This window comes from Acyrthosiphon pisum, chromosome A2 (genome assembly GCF_005508785.2).
Source record: "Acyrthosiphon pisum isolate AL4f chromosome A2, pea_aphid_22Mar2018_4r6ur, whole genome shotgun sequence".
Taxonomy (NCBI): domain Eukaryota; kingdom Metazoa; phylum Arthropoda; class Insecta; order Hemiptera; family Aphididae; genus Acyrthosiphon; species Acyrthosiphon pisum.
Genome location: NC_042495.1, coordinates 8,452,981 through 8,471,198, shown reverse-complemented (window position 1 = coordinate 8,471,198; position 18,218 = coordinate 8,452,981). Strand labels below are relative to the sequence as shown.

At 30.3% G+C, this 18,218-nt stretch overlaps 2 protein-coding genes across 3 annotated transcripts; one reads left to right on the top strand and one right to left on the bottom strand.

The window, feature by feature from the left end:
* Nucleotides 1-395: 395 nt before the first annotated feature.
* On the top strand, nucleotides 396-14,603 carry LOC100571478 (homeobox protein koza-like). The gene is made up of 3 exons (XM_003242006.4): nucleotides 396-977; nucleotides 9,449-9,761; nucleotides 11,834-14,603. The coding sequence occupies exons 1-3, from the start codon at nucleotides 905-907 to the stop codon at nucleotides 12,222-12,224; spliced, it is 777 nt and encodes a 258-aa protein (XP_003242054.1). The 5' UTR covers nucleotides 396-904; the 3' UTR covers nucleotides 12,225-14,603.
* Nucleotides 14,604-14,629: 26 nt separating this feature from the next.
* On the bottom strand, nucleotides 14,630-17,360 carry LOC100162556 (THO complex subunit 6). Of its 2 annotated transcripts, none has more exons than XM_001943730.5 (6): nucleotides 17,123-17,357; nucleotides 16,770-17,024; nucleotides 16,390-16,557; nucleotides 16,155-16,317; nucleotides 15,855-16,094; nucleotides 14,630-15,077 (listed from the first exon to the last, which is right to left on the bottom strand). In XM_001943730.5, the coding sequence occupies exons 1-6, from the start codon at nucleotides 17,224-17,226 to the stop codon at nucleotides 14,997-14,999; spliced, it is 1,011 nt and encodes a 336-aa protein (XP_001943765.1). In that variant the 5' UTR covers nucleotides 17,227-17,357; the 3' UTR covers nucleotides 14,630-14,996. The 2 variants fall into 2 exon arrangements, 1 of the variants encoding a protein (XP_001943765.1); XR_003839473.1 differs by having other exon boundaries at nucleotides 14,810-15,077; nucleotides 15,562-16,094; nucleotides 17,123-17,360.
* Between the last annotated feature and the right edge of the window lie 858 nt (nucleotides 17,361-18,218).

The window sequence follows — 18,218 nt, the reverse complement described above, 5'->3', positions numbered from 1 at the left end:
GTATTTGCGTTTTTAACGGGGACGGCGGTCCGACGGAGGGCAGGGCTCCGGAAAACGCGGACCGGCCAACCGCAGGCGCGCGTAAACGACTACCCCTCGCCCTCCCCGATGGCGCACGGTGTACCACTTGATGGCGTGGTGAGAGGGTGGACCGCCGGCCTTTGCGCAAATTATGCTTCACAGCGTAATAATACGCGCACACTCGCGCACAATATATAGACGTGTGCGTGTGTATACCATATAATTTTATAATATAAACATGAACGGGAAAATACTCTCGTCCGGCGGCGGCTTGTTTCTATATACATATACATACTCTAACGTATACATTTATCACGTAGGTGCGTGTGCGCGTGTACGTGCGTGAACCGCGCGATGTGTCACCCCCGACAGGCTCCTCCTGACGAATCCTCGCCGCGAATGCGTTTAATCAACCGCGCACGGGCGAGCGCCGCCACACCGCCAACTTCGTTGAACGTTTCCAAGGACGCTGCAGTCGACGACGACACGCAGTACATACCGGGATATTATTATATCATAATATATTGTACGCAGCACAACACTATTACCTACCCTTACAAATCTCATCACAATTTCGCAATATCGCATTACTATACCTAAACAGCACGTTATATCGCGGTAAAAACCACAAATACATGTCTGGTGCAGAATGATCATCTACCGCGGTACATCCTACAATATTGCGTCATAAAATTAATACGTCCCGCGAGTACAATATTGTTCTTGAACCCCTGCTACGTCCTTTCTATTAACGATATCAATTATAATATTCGCGTATGCGCTTTAAATATAGGTAATTCTATATACTTATATATATTCATGATAAAGGAAACTATAATATTATAAATAAACCTTCCCAATATATACATATACTGCTGCTATCATGGAGTGCCCGAAACCTTCGTTTCTCATCAGGGACTTGATCGGAGATGTCTTACAAACTTCAAAATCTTCAGGTAAGCTAGTTTTTACTATTGTTATTATTCTCACGTGTCACTTGATGCCTATCGTCATGCCTATAATATAATATAACAATATATTTAATAAATCAGTGAAATTCTTCTTCTAGGTACATACCCATACCTACTCGTTGATGATTTTTTTATTTTCAACAGTACCTATTCTAAGTATTATTAAAAAAAAAAAATGGGCAATTATAAATCCCGTCAATTAACTTTGAAGTTAAAAATGCGGTTTCTTCTGCTAATCCCTGCTTATTAAATATAATGTACCTATCGTTAAATATACCCACTATTTAATACTAAACGGGTAATCATCCATGGACACTAGACTTGTTGTATCTATTCAAATTATTTAAAATTATTTTATTTTATTTTTTGTATCATTAGAAAAAACTAAATTCTTCAATTGAGAGCCATATGTATTATAGTAGGTACCTATATATCATATTAGGTATGTTGGAATAAAGCGAAAAACGAAAAGTAGTTTAATGACACATCATGATGCACCTTGGTCCGAGTGAATACCACTGTATACAAGACCATGAACCATGATTATCATATTTATTACTAGAAATAAAAACATTCCGGAGATTGTAATCACGTTATTATATTAAATTAGTGTAACCAAACGTTATCGATAGCATGTGCATAGTGCATGCTCTTCATAGATATTATAGATACCTTAATCGTGGAAGAGGATGGTGGTACCTATATTAGTAACATGTCGCTATTACAATTTACAAACTCGTCAGTCGTCAATCACATTTATTTTCATAATTATTATTTTCACATTATTTATTGTTCAATGGTGACCATAGGTAAAATTATATACGATGAATAATATAAAAAATTATTATCTTTGTTTGAAAGTTACACCATCAATTTTTTTATATGGACATTGGACAACCTATTGTTTTCGAGTTTCTATCAAGTCGATAAACATTAAAGTTGTAGAGACCCAGTTAATTATCATTTACATAACCGTGTAACCGTGTTTCTGTAAATAATCGTAATCCAAATCATGTTTATTATACGGTTATTCTTTAGAGTAGGTACTCAATTTTGTTCTAAGTCCCTTAACATTTTGATAATAAACTAGTTAATATTAACAACATTGTTTAAGTAATGGTTTTTACTTTTTATTACATTTATGATATTTTAAGTTTTTTACAACCAACATATTTAGATAACTTAAGAGGACGCTACATGGATATTTGATGTCTCCGTATTACAAGTAGGTACGCGTAACATTACAAATGTATGCTCAGCAGATCACGTTTAACTCCGTTAGTTTAAAAATTAGAGTGAATTGTTCATTTATAAAACTTGATGGTAAGAATATTGTGGGTGTTTTTTCGACGATTCAATTTTTAGGTTAGTTATGACTTTATGGGCATTTTTAATTTTTGCTATATTATATAATATATATTAGCTATATTATCGTAAAAACCCAAAACTCACAAACACAGATAATCTTCTTATCATCAAGTTTCATAATAGGTCGATTCACTCTAATTTTTAAACCAACGGATCTAAACGCCTAAATGTGATATTATGCTGAGCATAAAGTTGCCATGTTAAGCACTTAGTTGTAAGACGGAGACAATAAATGGCCGTGAGCGTCCTCTTAAAAACAACAGTTACGAGTTAAAAAACATTTTTTTTATGATTATTCAAGTTCCGTGGAGCTAGTTTTTTGGAACAATATTTAGAATACCTGTATAATATAGCTTATTATTAAATTTGTCATTCCATGTAGATTATTGTAGCTGCTCGTTTTTAGTTTAGTACTTTCCATAGACGCTTCTTGGTTTGCGTTGATTGTAAGTTAAGTCGGAATTAACACAGACATTCTTCCATTTGTCAACTGTGCGAAGCTTTGATTAACCTAGATGGCTAGATGCCTAGATATCAATATAGTAAGAACATCATGAAAATGTTTTAGTTAAATTAGTAGTGACTAGTGACTTACCGCGGTTGACCGTTTCTTACCAATATGAATAGTAATTTTTGTTGATTAGGTTAAATAAAATATAGGTAGGTACAGTCGTACAGACATGTATTTTTTTTTTCATTATTTTAGCTAACTAAAATTAAATTAATAAATTATTAATGGATATAAAAATTGTGTGTATGCTCAATATGTTATATAAGATAATATCAAAGCAGTGGCATCATTTAGGTCATAACTCATATTTAATCAAAATATTTTTGATTATATTTTAATTCATGGGCATAAATAACTTATTTTTTGAGAGACAATAATGACTAAATAAATATATATGGAGAGGGATACCTAAATATATTACCTATACTAATTATTAGCTACGAATTAGCTATACTATATATGGCAGGGGTGGCCAAACCGCGGCTCGCGTCATAGACTTTTGCGGCTCTCATCTTAACGTAACATTAGACGTAAATTAACGTAAGAGCCAAAAAAAGTCATCTATATAATATTATAAAAAGGAAAGATTTGTATGTTTGTAACGAATAAACTCAAAAACTACTGGATGATTTCAAAAATTCTTTCACTATTAGAATGTTACATTATCCCTGAGTAACATGGGCTATATTTATTTCTAGAAAAATTAGGGATCCCTACTAAAACTTCAATAATGTCATTTTTTTGTATGTATCAAACAGCCCCTTTTTTGTGTGTAAAGTACTCAACGGATTTTAATACGGTTTTCACTAATAGATCGGTCGAGTCACAGGGAAGATTTTAATGTATAATTTGTTTTTTTTGTGTGTTTGAGTGGTTCCCTGGATGATTTAGATTCACGATTGGACTCGGTAGGTCTAACCTTGAGAGGTGCTCAAACAGGGATTTTAAGATTTACGATGGACATTTTTGTTTATAAATGGTTTCTATATTGGTTATAGAAAAAATAATAATTAGTAGAAATTAGTATTACAATTGTATATTGGTTGCCCATTGGTTGATAGTTTAGATATGATTTAAGAGTTGACTTTTTCAGCTATATTATAATAAATTAGAATAAATATGTCATATACATTTTGTACAAATATATTTATTAAAAATACAATTCTTTGGCCTGGACAATGTCGGGAAGAACAGCTAGTATAATATAATATATTTTTTTTACATCTTGGCTCTTCAATTTGTATTAATATAATATTTGGTGGCTCGCGAGTCTCTTCTCTCTGGCCACCCCTGCTATATGGTCTATATATGAAGATTTATTTTGAGGAGAATTTTACCCCAATTTATGTCCTATTTCCAATGCTCGGAACGTTCACTAAAAAAAATAATTCGTTCACGTTCACGTTCAGTGCTTAAAAAAGAAACTCGTTCACGTACAAATTCATATTATTTTTAACTGAAACGTTCACATTCACATTCTTTGAAAATATGAATGCGTTAATTTCGTCGTTAATTTAATTTATTTTATTTTATTTTTACGTATCGTTTAAATACGAAAACAAAATCGTAGATATCATAATATTATTGTTGTTTTATGCCCAGGCTGGACCACTGGAATTTGTATGTATTTTATTTTTATAATTCGTAATATATCAAATATCATAATAGCTATTAATACTAGTACCTATTATCAATCAATATTTATTAAATAATAATTAATTTGAACGTCTTAAAAATCGTTCAAATTCATTAAATATATAAACGTCGTTCACATTCACGTTCACGTTCTATTTGAAAAAAAACTAGTGGTGTTCACGTATCGTTTACTAAATATATGAACGTGAACGGGTGAACGATCGTTCATCAACGACGTTCTTTCAAAACACTGCCTATTTCCGAAAAATATGTATGGAGAGTATAAATGTCATAAATCATGTTTGCGGCCAAAAACTAGCCCCTCCCGCCTTGTCATAAGCGTACCACATTAACGGCTCATGGGCTAGTTTTGCGCCGCAAGCCCGCAAACATTATTCATAACATTTATACTCTCCATACATATTTGGTGGAAATAGGAAATAAATTGAGTGAAAATTCCTCTCAAAATTAGTCTTCATATAGTAGCTAATATAGATAATATAATATTTAGGTATTCCTCTACATGTATATTGATTTAATCATTGTTGTCTCTCAAAAAAATGGGTTATTTATGCCTATTAAGTTGAATTCAAATAGAATTTAAAATATAATCAATAAATATTTTGATTATATACATAATATTACATTCTATATTCCTAAGGGCTATATGGTATATGTTTATGTTCAGCAGATTTAATAACTTATGCTGATACTAAATAATAAATACTATATTATAAACTTTACCTAAAATATTAAACTATAATGAGAGAACCTAAGGTACTAAGTCTATGATAATCTTCACGCTTTATCTTTGATTGTAATTAATAGTTCTTAATTTTTAAATACTGGTATTAATTTCCTTTTTTTATATACTTAGACGATTAACGAAAGAATGTTGAATGTAAAATGTATAACATAAATATAGATATTATTGTGTTAGAAAACTATATATAACAATATGTCATCATAAAAAATGTACACACTTTATTCATCACTCATATTATACGGAATTTTCTTTTCTCTTTTGACATTTTATAGAACCCCATACAAAATATGTTTATACTATTTCACATTAATATTATACGCCCTCCGTATGTATATTCAAATTATAAACTTTTACCACTATAGTGTATAGGTACTATGCCAGATATCTATAATTTTAGTGTCCCTTCTACCATATTTTAGTAGATACCTACACAAGACTGCATGGTTTTCAATTTAATAGTCACAATCCTTTCAAAATGTATACTAATTGTGATGTTATTTTATTTATTTTTATTTATTTAATGTGATGTATAGTCTGTGATTCTGTATTAATGTTGTAAATTAGTTCGTTTTTAATAAAAACAACTTAAAAAAATAAATATATATATATCAAATTGTGTTCTCAGTACTTAAAATACTATATACTTTACTTTTAAAAGGTAAAATAAGCTTTTAATAATTTAATATAAAAGCTATAGCTGTAAGTGTACTTGAGACACGACAGAATCTGCATAATCTGAATATTTTATTGATTTCTTGAGATTAAAGTAAAGTAGAACTGTAGAAGCTCGTACCTACTTATAACCATTACATTTACATATATTACCCACATATATTATAATTATATATAATATATAATATATAATATATATATATATAATAATAAATATATATATATATATATATATAACTCAAGATAGGAGTTATAAATAATCACAAGTATTTCTAGTACCTATACTTAAGATTTAAAATATTAATATTTCTCAACAGTTAAATGTTCAGTAGTTCATCCATTGTTAGTTTACCTACGTCCTACATGTATATTACCTATACTCGGCTACTCCATTGATAAACATGAATAAATTTAAATAATACCTACCTGGCTACCAATATCTGAACTAACAAAATTATCTATATTAATAAAAAATAAAGGTGTAAAATATAAACTTATAAGGAATCTTGTTTTAAAATCTTAAATTTAAAAAGAAAATTTTCTAGGAATTTCTAACTCAAAATAATTTGCACATTTTCGTGATTTTTTACTCCTTTTGTCAAAATTTGAACTTTAAATACTCATATAAAAAATTGTGACTATGTATTTTTAATTTTTTTCATCTGTCATTCAATCATTGTAACAATATATTAGGAGCCTTGTATTAATTTTTCAAGCATTTTACCCCAATGAATAAAATGTTATTATGTTTATAGAAAAAACTAAAAAAATTTAAAACTGAATATGTCCCATAACCATAGGTGCAAATAGCGTTTGGGATTTGGGGGGGCTAAAGCCTCAGTGGCGTAGCGAATCATGTTTTTCAGAAACAATTGCTTCTGGTTTCTGGGGGGTGGTGGTGGGCCATAACCTCATAAAGCCAACATGCACGATCAGTCTTTGAACTTAATTTTGGGTGATATCCCACCTCCCTATTTGAGCATATGAGTATCGTACACATCAATTGGAGTTGGGTGGGGGGAAGGTCATAATAATATGTTGGCTTCCATATGATTTAAAGTTCGATATGCCACTGTAAAGCCTTATTTTGATAATATTGAATAAGCTTAAAACAAAATGTAGGAAATGTTTGGGGGGCTATGGACATTTTTGGGAGGGCTTAGCCCCTAAAGCCCCCCCCCCAATTTGCGCCAATGCCCATAACAGCTCAAAACAAGTCAAAATATTTTGAAAATATAATGGTCTATTATAGAAAAAATGCTAATATAAACATTCAGTGACAATTTCATGTATTTACGGATATTTGTTTTAGAGTTACGCCCAAACCAAAATGGCAAAAGAGATTTTGTCAAAATACCAATTTTACGTAAAAATTCTTGGTTTTTCTTCATTTTTTTTGTTTTTCAACGCTTTTGAAAACTACTGGGAATTTTAAATTTTGACTCTTCGAATGCACCAACTAGATTTACTTTCCCATAGAACAAGATACTGTTGAACAAAATCGTACTAGGGTTACTGCCCAAAACGGTGATCACAGACACCAACAATTTAAATTAAAAAAAGCAGGTAAGTGGATGTCGCTCTACTGTACAGTAGATTACAAGTGGGTCATTGTATAATGGTTGTATTAGACTTGAATTCGATGATATAATATCATTGTATAAGAAAAACGTTTCTGAGCGGAGACGGTTTGTCAGTCTGGATATTTTATATTTTGTTATTATTTATTTTATCATGTACCTAAGTTGAATTAATATTAAAATATTATAATTTTTTATTCGTTTCTATGGTGATAAACAAAGTGTTAGAAATTAAAATCCCATTTTTAGCGTTTTTTCGTAATTTTCCGGTGTTTTTTCCCGTGGCATTAAATAACTATTGAGAAAATCGAAAAATGACCTCTCTAAAGTACCATCTTGATCCAATTTGCTAAAATATAAGGTACAATATGTTGAAATCGAAACATTCCTTCTGGAAGAAATTTTGTATACAGGATATAAAAATTAAAAAATAAAATAAACACCATTGTAAAAACAATAGCTTCCTCGCTCCGCTCAGAATCTAAAATTTAAAAAAAAAACTCATCATTGTAAATTCAATACATTTATTGCTCCTTACAATTAACTAAACATAATTCTCAGAATTTATTGCAAACTAAGAATTCTGAATTTCTTAAAAAATGAATCGAGCATATATTGCATAGTATATCATAATATAATTTAAATATATTTTAAATATTAAATTTATTCAGTTTGACTAGTTTGAGCTATTTGATTACCTAATTAATTGTCACTTAAAATATAATGACATTTTTATTATTTTTATAATTGACTTAGTGTTTTATTCAAACAAGTATAATTAAGCTGCAGTATACTATAGAAGTTTACGTATGAAGAAGTTATATTTAGTAAAAGTTTGTCGTTTTAAAAAAAATACGTTAGCTTTGAATGTAAACAAATGGTCAACAATTTTCAATTATAAAAATAATATAAGTCTTAAACCGAGTTTATAACTTGATATAATTTTTTTTAATTGGGCTCTAAATATAACGCTTAGGGTACTATACAACATATAGGTACTATACGGTTGTTAGATTAAAATTGTCTGGTGGTCGTGTTAGAGAAAGTCTGATATACACCCGCACACCCCCGTGTAAGTATACGAGTGGTTTTGGAGAATCGGACGTGCTCAAGAGGGTCGCCACATGCGACGGACCATTGAATTATCACGACAGTAATTGCGTCCTTTTATCTGCGAATACCTCCTGCTGGGCAGTATGAAAAGACTTAAAACAACTCCCCTGCACGTTTGATTTGGTCGTGTTTTTTCTCATTGATAATAATTTGAAATGCGTTTCGTTAAATAGGACAAGGGTACTACGTATAAATATTCGCAATTATACATAAATAGAAGTTTACCCCAAAAATCATGACAAATACGATAATAGACTTAAACTACTGGTCCACATATATGATATAGGGTACTCTGGTTAACATTTATTTGTTGTTAAGTATACGATTGTCAATGTTTTTCTAATACTACAAAAATACAAAATTAGTTGCTAATATATAGGGTCATAAGTTTATTTAGTATATTACTATACCTACTTTATTATAATTTTACATAATTAAACAGTCGGTAGTCAGACATTTATTGTATTTTGTAACATGTTCCTATACAATTAACATTTATTACGACATAATACGTTATTGTCTACTCTATGTTAGACTATAATCTATTACTACTGTAATGTGTAATATATAAAATATTACTACATAATATATTATAATCAATTTTTCCATTATATATAGATATATAATAATATTGTTCAATGATTATTCAGCTAAGGGTGACCGACCAAATTTCCACATTTTTGTATTTAGTCGTTCAACACTTAGACAATCAGGCATAAAAACGTACCTACCTAGTAGTTAGTACCTTAGTAATAAATTATATTTCCAAAAACACCGAAGTATAAAAAAGCATTTTGTTGCCTGTTGTAAGATATGTCCAGCGATGAAGGCACCACCGACATGGATGACCGTACGCTGGCGGTCAGCAATTTTTCCGCGCTCCCATTGTTGGTGCAAAAACACCACCACCACCATCACTACCAACAGCACCAAGACATGATGACCGGGAAGTCATGCGGCCGAAAAGTCAGACGCAGGAGGACAGCGTTCACGCACGCTCAACTGGCTTATCTCGAACGCAAGTTTCGTTCTCAGAAGTATTTGTCTGTAGCCGATCGGAGCGACGTGGCCGAGGCGTTGAACTTGTCGGAAACTCAAGTCAAAACGTGGTACCAAAATCGAAGGTTTGTAAATCGTTAAAAATAATATTATGTTTATACACGGTCTCTTGTTTCTATATATTATATTGACGTAATTTGAACGTTATGTAATTTTTACACACGTGTAAATTGAACGATCAACAGAGGCGCGTTTGGCGTGTATGGTATACAAGTTATTTCCCCGGGGGGGGGGGGGGCAGAGGCATGGCCCCCGGGCCTCGATAATTAGAATTTATTTAGGAGCCTCTGATTTGTCCATTACTTTTTTCGTTATAGGCCATATAACACTGCATAAATCGTTAAAAATAATAGATGATTATTTACCTAGGAAAAAAGCTTGCAAATTATAATTTATAAATAAAGTGATCCTTTATTCATTATTTATTGCTATATACCTAATATCTATCTATCGGGAAGTGACCAAACAATGTCATATGAAAGTATATACCTACCAAAAATGATGAAGAAATACCCTTTAAAGATTGAATATAATTTTTTTATTTTTTTAGTTATAGGCAATTAACTTATTTTTAAAAAAAAACCATGCGTATCACGCATTTGTTTATGTACCTATCTTCAAAACTTTTCAACATTTTGACGTAAGTTTATTTTTATTTTAAAGCTTTTTAATTGTTCTATCAACTGTAATACGCAATTAAACCAGAAATGTGCTAATTATTTTTATTAAATTAAAAACAGGGAAAAAATTGGCAAAAATTGGTATTTTTAAAAGGAAATTGTGCATTATTCCAAATAATTTATTATTAACTATGAGTTTTTGTTTTTTGTATTATGACGACTAAAATACCGAATAGTATTAAATTAAACGATTGACGACCAATTAACCGACTCAATCCTAGGAAAACTAAGTTGTGACGATTAACAGGAATATATTATGAAAACCAAACTTTCAAGGTATTCTAGGTATTATTGATTATTCAGTAGAATTCAGTAGAATTCAGTAGAATAATACAAAAAACAAAAAACCCATACTAAGTAATAAATTATAGTTAAGAATAATACACGATTTTCTTTAAAAAATGCTAATTTTTGCCAACTTTTTTCTACTTTTTAATTTAGTAAAAATAATTAGCGCATTTCTAGTTCAATAGCGTACGTCGGATTGTTGATAGGACAATTAAATAGCTTTACAATTAAAAAAAATTACATCAAAATGTTGAAGACTTTTGAAGATACATAAACAAATACTTGATATGTATGGTTTTGATAAAAATAAGTTAATTGCCTATAACTTAAAAAATAAAAAAGTTAGACCCAATCTTGAAAGGGTATTTCTTCATAATTGTTGGTATACTTTCATATGACGTCGGATGGTCACTTCAACCCCGAACACATTATCTATATACATTAATTTTTTTTTTCGTACAGGGGCCTCATTTAAAACTTTAGCCCCTGGGCCTCTAAATGTCTTAATCCGGGCTTGCGGGGGGTGGGTAATATTTTTATAACTCATGAATGTAAAATAGATCAAAACTTAAAAATGTATATTTATAAGTTATAATTACAATGAAATGATAATATTGTAGGTAACATATTATTATAAGCTATACCTATATAATAATCGAAAAATTGAGACTATATTTCCACAGGTTTAGGTTGCAACAGAAATAAAAACGACAAAAAAGATAAACATTTTGTGCTCAAAATGATTGTTATAAAAACATGTATTATCTATACTGTAAGAAAAGTAATAAATAATAGGTAGGTAATAAACTAATAAATAATAATATCTATTTTTATATATTATCATCAAAATTTTATTAGGTTTTATCGTAGGTACCTAAATCATATTATAATAAATTAGTAGAATAGGTATATATTTATTTTAGGTTCTGAGGGCTACTCCTGCGTTATTTTTAATCTATATTACGCAATTTACAAGGGATTTAATAGTAGGTACGGTACGCCCCTCAAATAACAAATTCCTGCTATTTGCGCATAATATGACCGGGTAAAAGCCTGCAATTTGCGCATATGGGCATATGGCACATACAACTGAACGTGTAATTCACCTTTTTAACATATTTTATACGACGTCGTGTTCTGTCGGACCCGTCGTGTGTGTGTTGGTATAGAACGAAGTGGAAGCGTCAGAACCAGTTGCGCCTCGATCAGCTGCGTCAACAGTCGGTTGAGCCGCAGTCGGAAACGTCCGCAGCCACCGCCGAGTACGGACAGCACCACAAGCAACAGCACCAGCAGCACAGGCTGCACTCGGCGGAACCGCACCACGGCCGACAAACCGAGCACAGAGTGTACGTACCGTCGCCGGCGGACTCGGACATGCAGGCGGTAGCCGAGTCGTCGGCCGCCGCACCGTTAACGTCGTCGACGGCGGCAGCGGCTGCAGCAGCGTTCATCGGCGCGCCGTACCCGGGGGTGGCCAACGGCGCGCGGTGGAACTTTCTGACCACGGCCGCGGCCATCGTGCGGAACGTGTCGTACGTGCATGGGTGTCACATGTAAGCAATAAAATAATAATCATTATACAGTGTAATGACATAATGTTATTACTTATTTACTATTGTAATACTAATATGTAATACGATTCAGTTCACATATTTAGTGATTCGCATCGGCACGGATTGTATACAGGGTGGTCGTACGAACGATATCATAATATTATATACTATAGAAAAGCTTTAAATAGGTAAACATATTATAATATAATTATTTTCAGACAATAAATCCACACGCACAAAATAATATGTGACCTACTAGTTCCACAAAGCTTTTTAAAATTACGTCTAAATAGTACATAGGTATTTTAATATCATAGGCGTGACTCCAGTGGGAGCCGTGGACCGTGGTCGTCTCTAGACCTTTTTTTTGGGGGGGGAAGTACAAAACGTACAAAAATTGGCTACAAAATAGGTTAACACAGTGTAGAACATAGGGAAACTACGTTGATTGGAAAGGGAATGCCATCTTTGCCCCTCCCCTGGATCCGCCACTGTTTAATTCTTTAAAGAGGTCATTAGTAGACGATTTTAACGGACATAGTTTAACATGTCTTATGTGACACAAAAATTGACCATGCATACGGGCATGTTATAATACTAACATTTAAAAAAAGCTTCCTGGCCTCCCTCATTGAAGATACCACTTTAATGGTAACTTGCTTCACCCATAAATTCAATTTGAATATCACCATAGTCATAAATTATTTAATTGAATACAATAAAAATTACTTGGTAGATAAAATTTTAGTTGCACTCTATTCAGTCTATCATATACTGAATAACCTATATATTGATCATAAAGAAGGGATTATAAGTACAGAACTACAGACACTATTTAAATGTATGTCACAAAATTAAAAACCAGGATAATTACTAATTTTGGGGGAATCGATCCATAAATTCTCGGCTCCCGCCTAATGTGCTCTTAGTAGCTGGTATAGGGAAAAGAGATAATGGTAAACAAGTTTGATTGGACTCCACTGCCATGAAAGTCTGGTCACGCCTATATTTCGCATATTATTACTATACTGAGTACTTGGTTAAAATAATTTTAAAACATTAGGCAAATAAAATTGTAATTTCCATTAAATTTATTAATTTACATACTTTATTTGTATATTTGGTTTCTGTAATTTCATCCTTGTGAAAGTTCTTAAGGATTAAGAACATTATTAATCAGATTTTTATTTGGCATAAAGTAATACCTATTTAGTAAGTAAATAAAGTAATACCAATTACCAACCTACCACAGAATATAACAATACCTATGATCATAGGCAAAATTTGGGTTAAATTAATGGGGGTGGACTAAAGTGATCAGTGGGGGAGCTTTGCCTCCCACACCCAATTACACCTTAGTTGTGTACACCTTCTCAATAATATTAATATAAACAATGACCTTTAACAATAAATAACATGATACATATTATTATTTGGATAAGTACCTATGTATTATTATTATGAAAATGATAAGGTCTTAGAAATAAATGTATCCAAATATGGTATAATATTATAGTCAATCAAAATTCGATGATGCTATCAACAAATTTGGGAGTGCTAAGTACCCCCAAGTACTCACCAAATTGCGCCTATGCCTATGATATTGGTATTGCACAATATCTATGATTTGTTGAAAAACATTACATCTACATTTTTAATCAATTAATTAATTACTCATCATTTGTTCTGTCCATTGAATAGCAAATAATGTAAATTAATTAAATATTAACAAAAACCTACATTTTAAATATTGTAAATATTAGTTTTTGAAAGAATTGTATTTTATTTTTTAATATTTACAGTATAGAATACATATGTTAATGTTGTATGTAATTAAACAAATAAGAGTAAGATAAGCTATTTATAATAAAATTTGTTTAAATATAATCCAAGCCTCTAAACTCTAAAGCATCAATAATATTCTAATGTTATGTAAAATTATGAAAGTATTAAGTTATATGGATTTTTATCAATCATAATGCGATGAATTAAAAATAAATTATTTATCTTAATTAGGACTCTTTTTATTTACTCTTTTTAATATGACCAAAGATATCTGAATTTTTGGATTAGGTTAAAATATGATCACTAATTGTTCTGCTTTATCATTATTGTCTTTTAGAATATTTGAATTTTTATGATATTTAATATTGTTATATTGTATCATTGAATATTTTTATAATTTTAAGTAATGCGATTATGTATATAACTAATATGTATAAATAAAATATATGAAATGTACTTAACACATTTCAAATTAAATAGTTTAAAATAATTAGTAACTCATTTGGTAATTGGTAATATAAGGTTTAGGTACCTATTTTGTTTGTAAATCATAAATGTTTAATCAGAATTTTTTAATTTATGTGCAATATTTAGTAGAGGAATATAATATAACATAATATTTATGTAAAAATATTGTATTATTTACACACAATTTATAATTAATTACCTAATATTGTTAAAATAAATACATTTAATTAACTGTTGATTTTTTTGATGAATAAGTACAATTGAAATAATAAAACAAATACATTTTTTTGTACTATGGCATACATATTATATACAAATTAATATATTCACAAAAAATAGACATATACCAAGGATATTATATATTTTATCAATTTCTACTTAAATATATGGAATAAGTAGATACATACAAGTGTGCAAACAGTAAGTACCTACTAACTATTATGATTGTTATAATGTTGAAAAAAATCTTTTACAGTTCAATATTTTACCGAAATTTAGTACTTCAGAAATAAACATATTTAATTTAGATTCCAAGTGTAGTCATTTTGTAATTTAAATTTGTGCAAATATCTATTTTATAGCTTGAACCTGCAAGACATGTTACCTGAAACAAAAACAAAAATGCAAGTTTCAATGTAAAAGTAGATTGATAATAAAACATGAACACATTTAGGAATGTTGAAACATTTTTAGAATTTAATTAGTACCTATAGTATTATATATTTTTTTAAAGTATAAATTGAATATTTATTTATAGTGTATTGAATTTTAAATTTGATTTGAATATGCAGCATCTTTAACTCTGATAGTTTGAAATAAAAAGAATAGTTGTTAAATGATTTATTTATTATCTATAATAACATAACATTTCATAATTTCAATATGTATGTACTTTTTAACATTTGACTTTTACTATTATGCATGCTGTAGATTTGGTTAGGTTATTGTTGTTATTTGTCTTCTTTAAATGAATATTATATTAAATAATGATAGATCCATACATTTATTAAAATAGTAACTTGTAAGTTGTAACAATGATTATAAATACTAGTATTTAGTATTCTATACAGCCCACAAGAGAACATTACCGTTTTTGACGGCAGTGACCAGTACGAAGCACAATTTCCTCCATTTTTTTTGCCTCGATGGTATAGGTTGTATACATATATATAAATTATAGCGATGGGTGTTGCCAAACGTACCAAACATTAACGAACCATTGTCGTTGAGTGGGGGATGTGCGGAATCGGATGCGTTTTGGTAATGCACTCTTGTAGGCCGGAGTATAGTATTTATGATCCGTGGTTGTAGGTGCTCTCAATTGTATTGTTTTTAGTTCTAACAAAATAATTATTATTTAAAAAAAAATATAAAAACTCACTTTGAACGGATTTTCTTGGTTAACACAACTGAAAACAGTCACTGGACTGGTTTCAATTTTACACAAAATTTCATCCGTAAATGATAACTGATAAAAATATTTTGAGCATCCTCCGGCATATAATGTTTCATCCATAAGTTTAGTAACATGTATTCCAGAATCTTCAACACAATTGTATACTGTCATTGGGGCAGCCATAGAACGATTCCATAATGACAGTTTTGTTCCACCACCACATAACTAATTAAATACAAATTAAGTTGTAAGAAAATAAAAAATATATAAATATTGATATTTTACCATCCAATCTTTAGTGATTGTAACAGATCCAATCCAATTTCCAAGATTGGGTCGTTTGATTTCTGGATTACTGCTGGGAATGATTTTTGATGAATAATCTTTAGAACGAACATCCCAAAACATGACAGATCCATCTTCACTAGCTGAGACAATTGTATCATCTCTAGAATTATATGTTAGAAATATATATTACATGCATAAAATAAAGTAATAATAATATGATCATTTGTATTACAATTTATCAATGGAATGAATAAAATCACTGTGCCCTTCTAATTTCTGCATAACATCACCACATTCTAAATTAAAGGCATAAACAGTATTGTCGCCACAACCTGCATATAAGACATTATCCTCTTTGTTTAATATTAAACAATTTACGTCTATAGTTAACATTGAATCCCTAAAATAGTTTACAAACAATAATTCAAATTATTATATTTAAATAGTTAAAATCAAAGCTAATGTATGGTGGAATACTAGTATTTATAATCAATGTAGATACCAAAATAGTTTGAACAGTTCTAAAATGTTTATAGCATAAGCTATGACATAGAACACATTCTATGGCTACGATCTAAACAGAACTAATTATTATTTATCTGTAATCTTTACTTGGGCGATGGAATATTAATACTCCAACTAATACTGAGGGGTTCGACTTTTGAGTTTTCGCCAAAATTATTGTCGATAATGGTATCCCAATCCACTCCTACAATGAGTCCAACACCACCAATTATTAAAAATTTTTCGCCAGATTCCATGCTGTTTATTTGCATTTTACGTATCATCTCAAATTCATAAGATCGACCGCCAACTGACAAATTTTGATCTTTGAAGTCGTTTCCCGACTGCAATTCATTTTTTAGACTAAAAGTGTAAAATAAAAATATTAATAAAAACCAGTGATTACATTTAATTCAGAAGTGTTATTTAATAATTTAGTAATTATTAGTCTTATAACTTACTTGTAGACGGTTAAAATTCCATAATTATTACCGGTAATCAAATAGTTCCCACAAGGAGAAAACGTTTGAGATAAAATTGTTGTATAATATTTGATATCAACCATGTTTTAAAATTGTATTACAATTATGTTAATTTATATGTATTGTTATGAAGTGCAGGGAATATTTTGTTTTGGAACATAAAAGTATAAGAACGTTATAACTTTAACTTAAAAGCCAATTTATCAGTACACCACTATATTATCACAGAATATAAACACTCAACCTTATCAGATCTACGTTATCACCGGTATCCATCAGCATGGAATTTTATTTACCATATTCCATAGAGTATCTATAATTAAAACGTGTTTTGAACGTTTCAAACGAAATCAATATGTTTTTTTGTGATGTTTTAAATGTGTTTTAAACAAAACGTCTTTAACTCTAAAAAATGACGGCAGATACGTGAAATGTTCACTGAATGTTTATATTTGCATTTTCTATATACCCGGGTGGCCGGGAACTTATACAGGGGATGTTTTGGAAGTTCAACCCCCCCGAATTTTTTTTTGTGTACGTGCCTTACACCGAATAATTTTTAAAACATTTTGACTCATGTTGATTTTGATTTCATTTATTATATAGGCATATGACATTTTCAATTATTCGGTCTGATGATTCTGTGACGATTTTTTTTTTTAAGTTGATGTTGAATTTTAATATCGAAATTGACGATTTTGCACCGATTGTAAGTACCTACCTACAATATTGTGATAAATCACAAGTTCTTAAGAGGACGTGATACCCGCTTGTGTTGTCTCCGTCTTACAAGTGCATAACATAGCAAATTATACTCAAAGCAGAACACGTGTAGCTCCGTTAGCTTAAACATTAGAGTAAATTGACCTCTTATAAAATCTAAAGATAAGATTATTATCTAGACAACCTCATGAGATTTTCATTATATTTTAATTTTTAAGCGAGTTATGATTACTTTAAAATAAACAAACAATTTACAATTTTAAAATACTCATAGCTCGCTTTAAAATAAAAATATAATAAAAAGCTCATGACTCATGAGGTTGTCTAGATAATAATCTTACCTTTAGATTTT

Coding starts and splice junctions, on each gene's coding strand:
- LOC100162556 (XM_001943730.5), bottom strand. CDS start 17,226: ATGGTTGATATCAAATATTATACAACAATTTTATCTCAAACGTTTTCT. Junction 16,558..16,769: donor ATTAATATTCCATCGCCCAA/GTAAAGATTACA, acceptor AAACTATTTTAG/GGATTCAATGTTAACTATAG. Junction 16,095..16,154: donor CAATCACTAAAGATTGGATG/GTAAAATATCAA, acceptor GTATTTAATTAG/TTATGTGGTGGTGGAACAAA.
- LOC100571478 (XM_003242006.4), top strand. CDS start 905: ATGGAGTGCCCGAAACCTTCGTTTCTCATCAGGGACTTGATCGGAGAT. Junction 978..9,448: donor ACAAACTTCAAAATCTTCAG/GTAAGCTAGTTT, acceptor GCCTGTTGTAAG/ATATGTCCAGCGATGAAGGC. Junction 9,762..11,833: donor ACGTGGTACCAAAATCGAAG/GTTTGTAAATCG, acceptor GTGTTGGTATAG/AACGAAGTGGAAGCGTCAGA.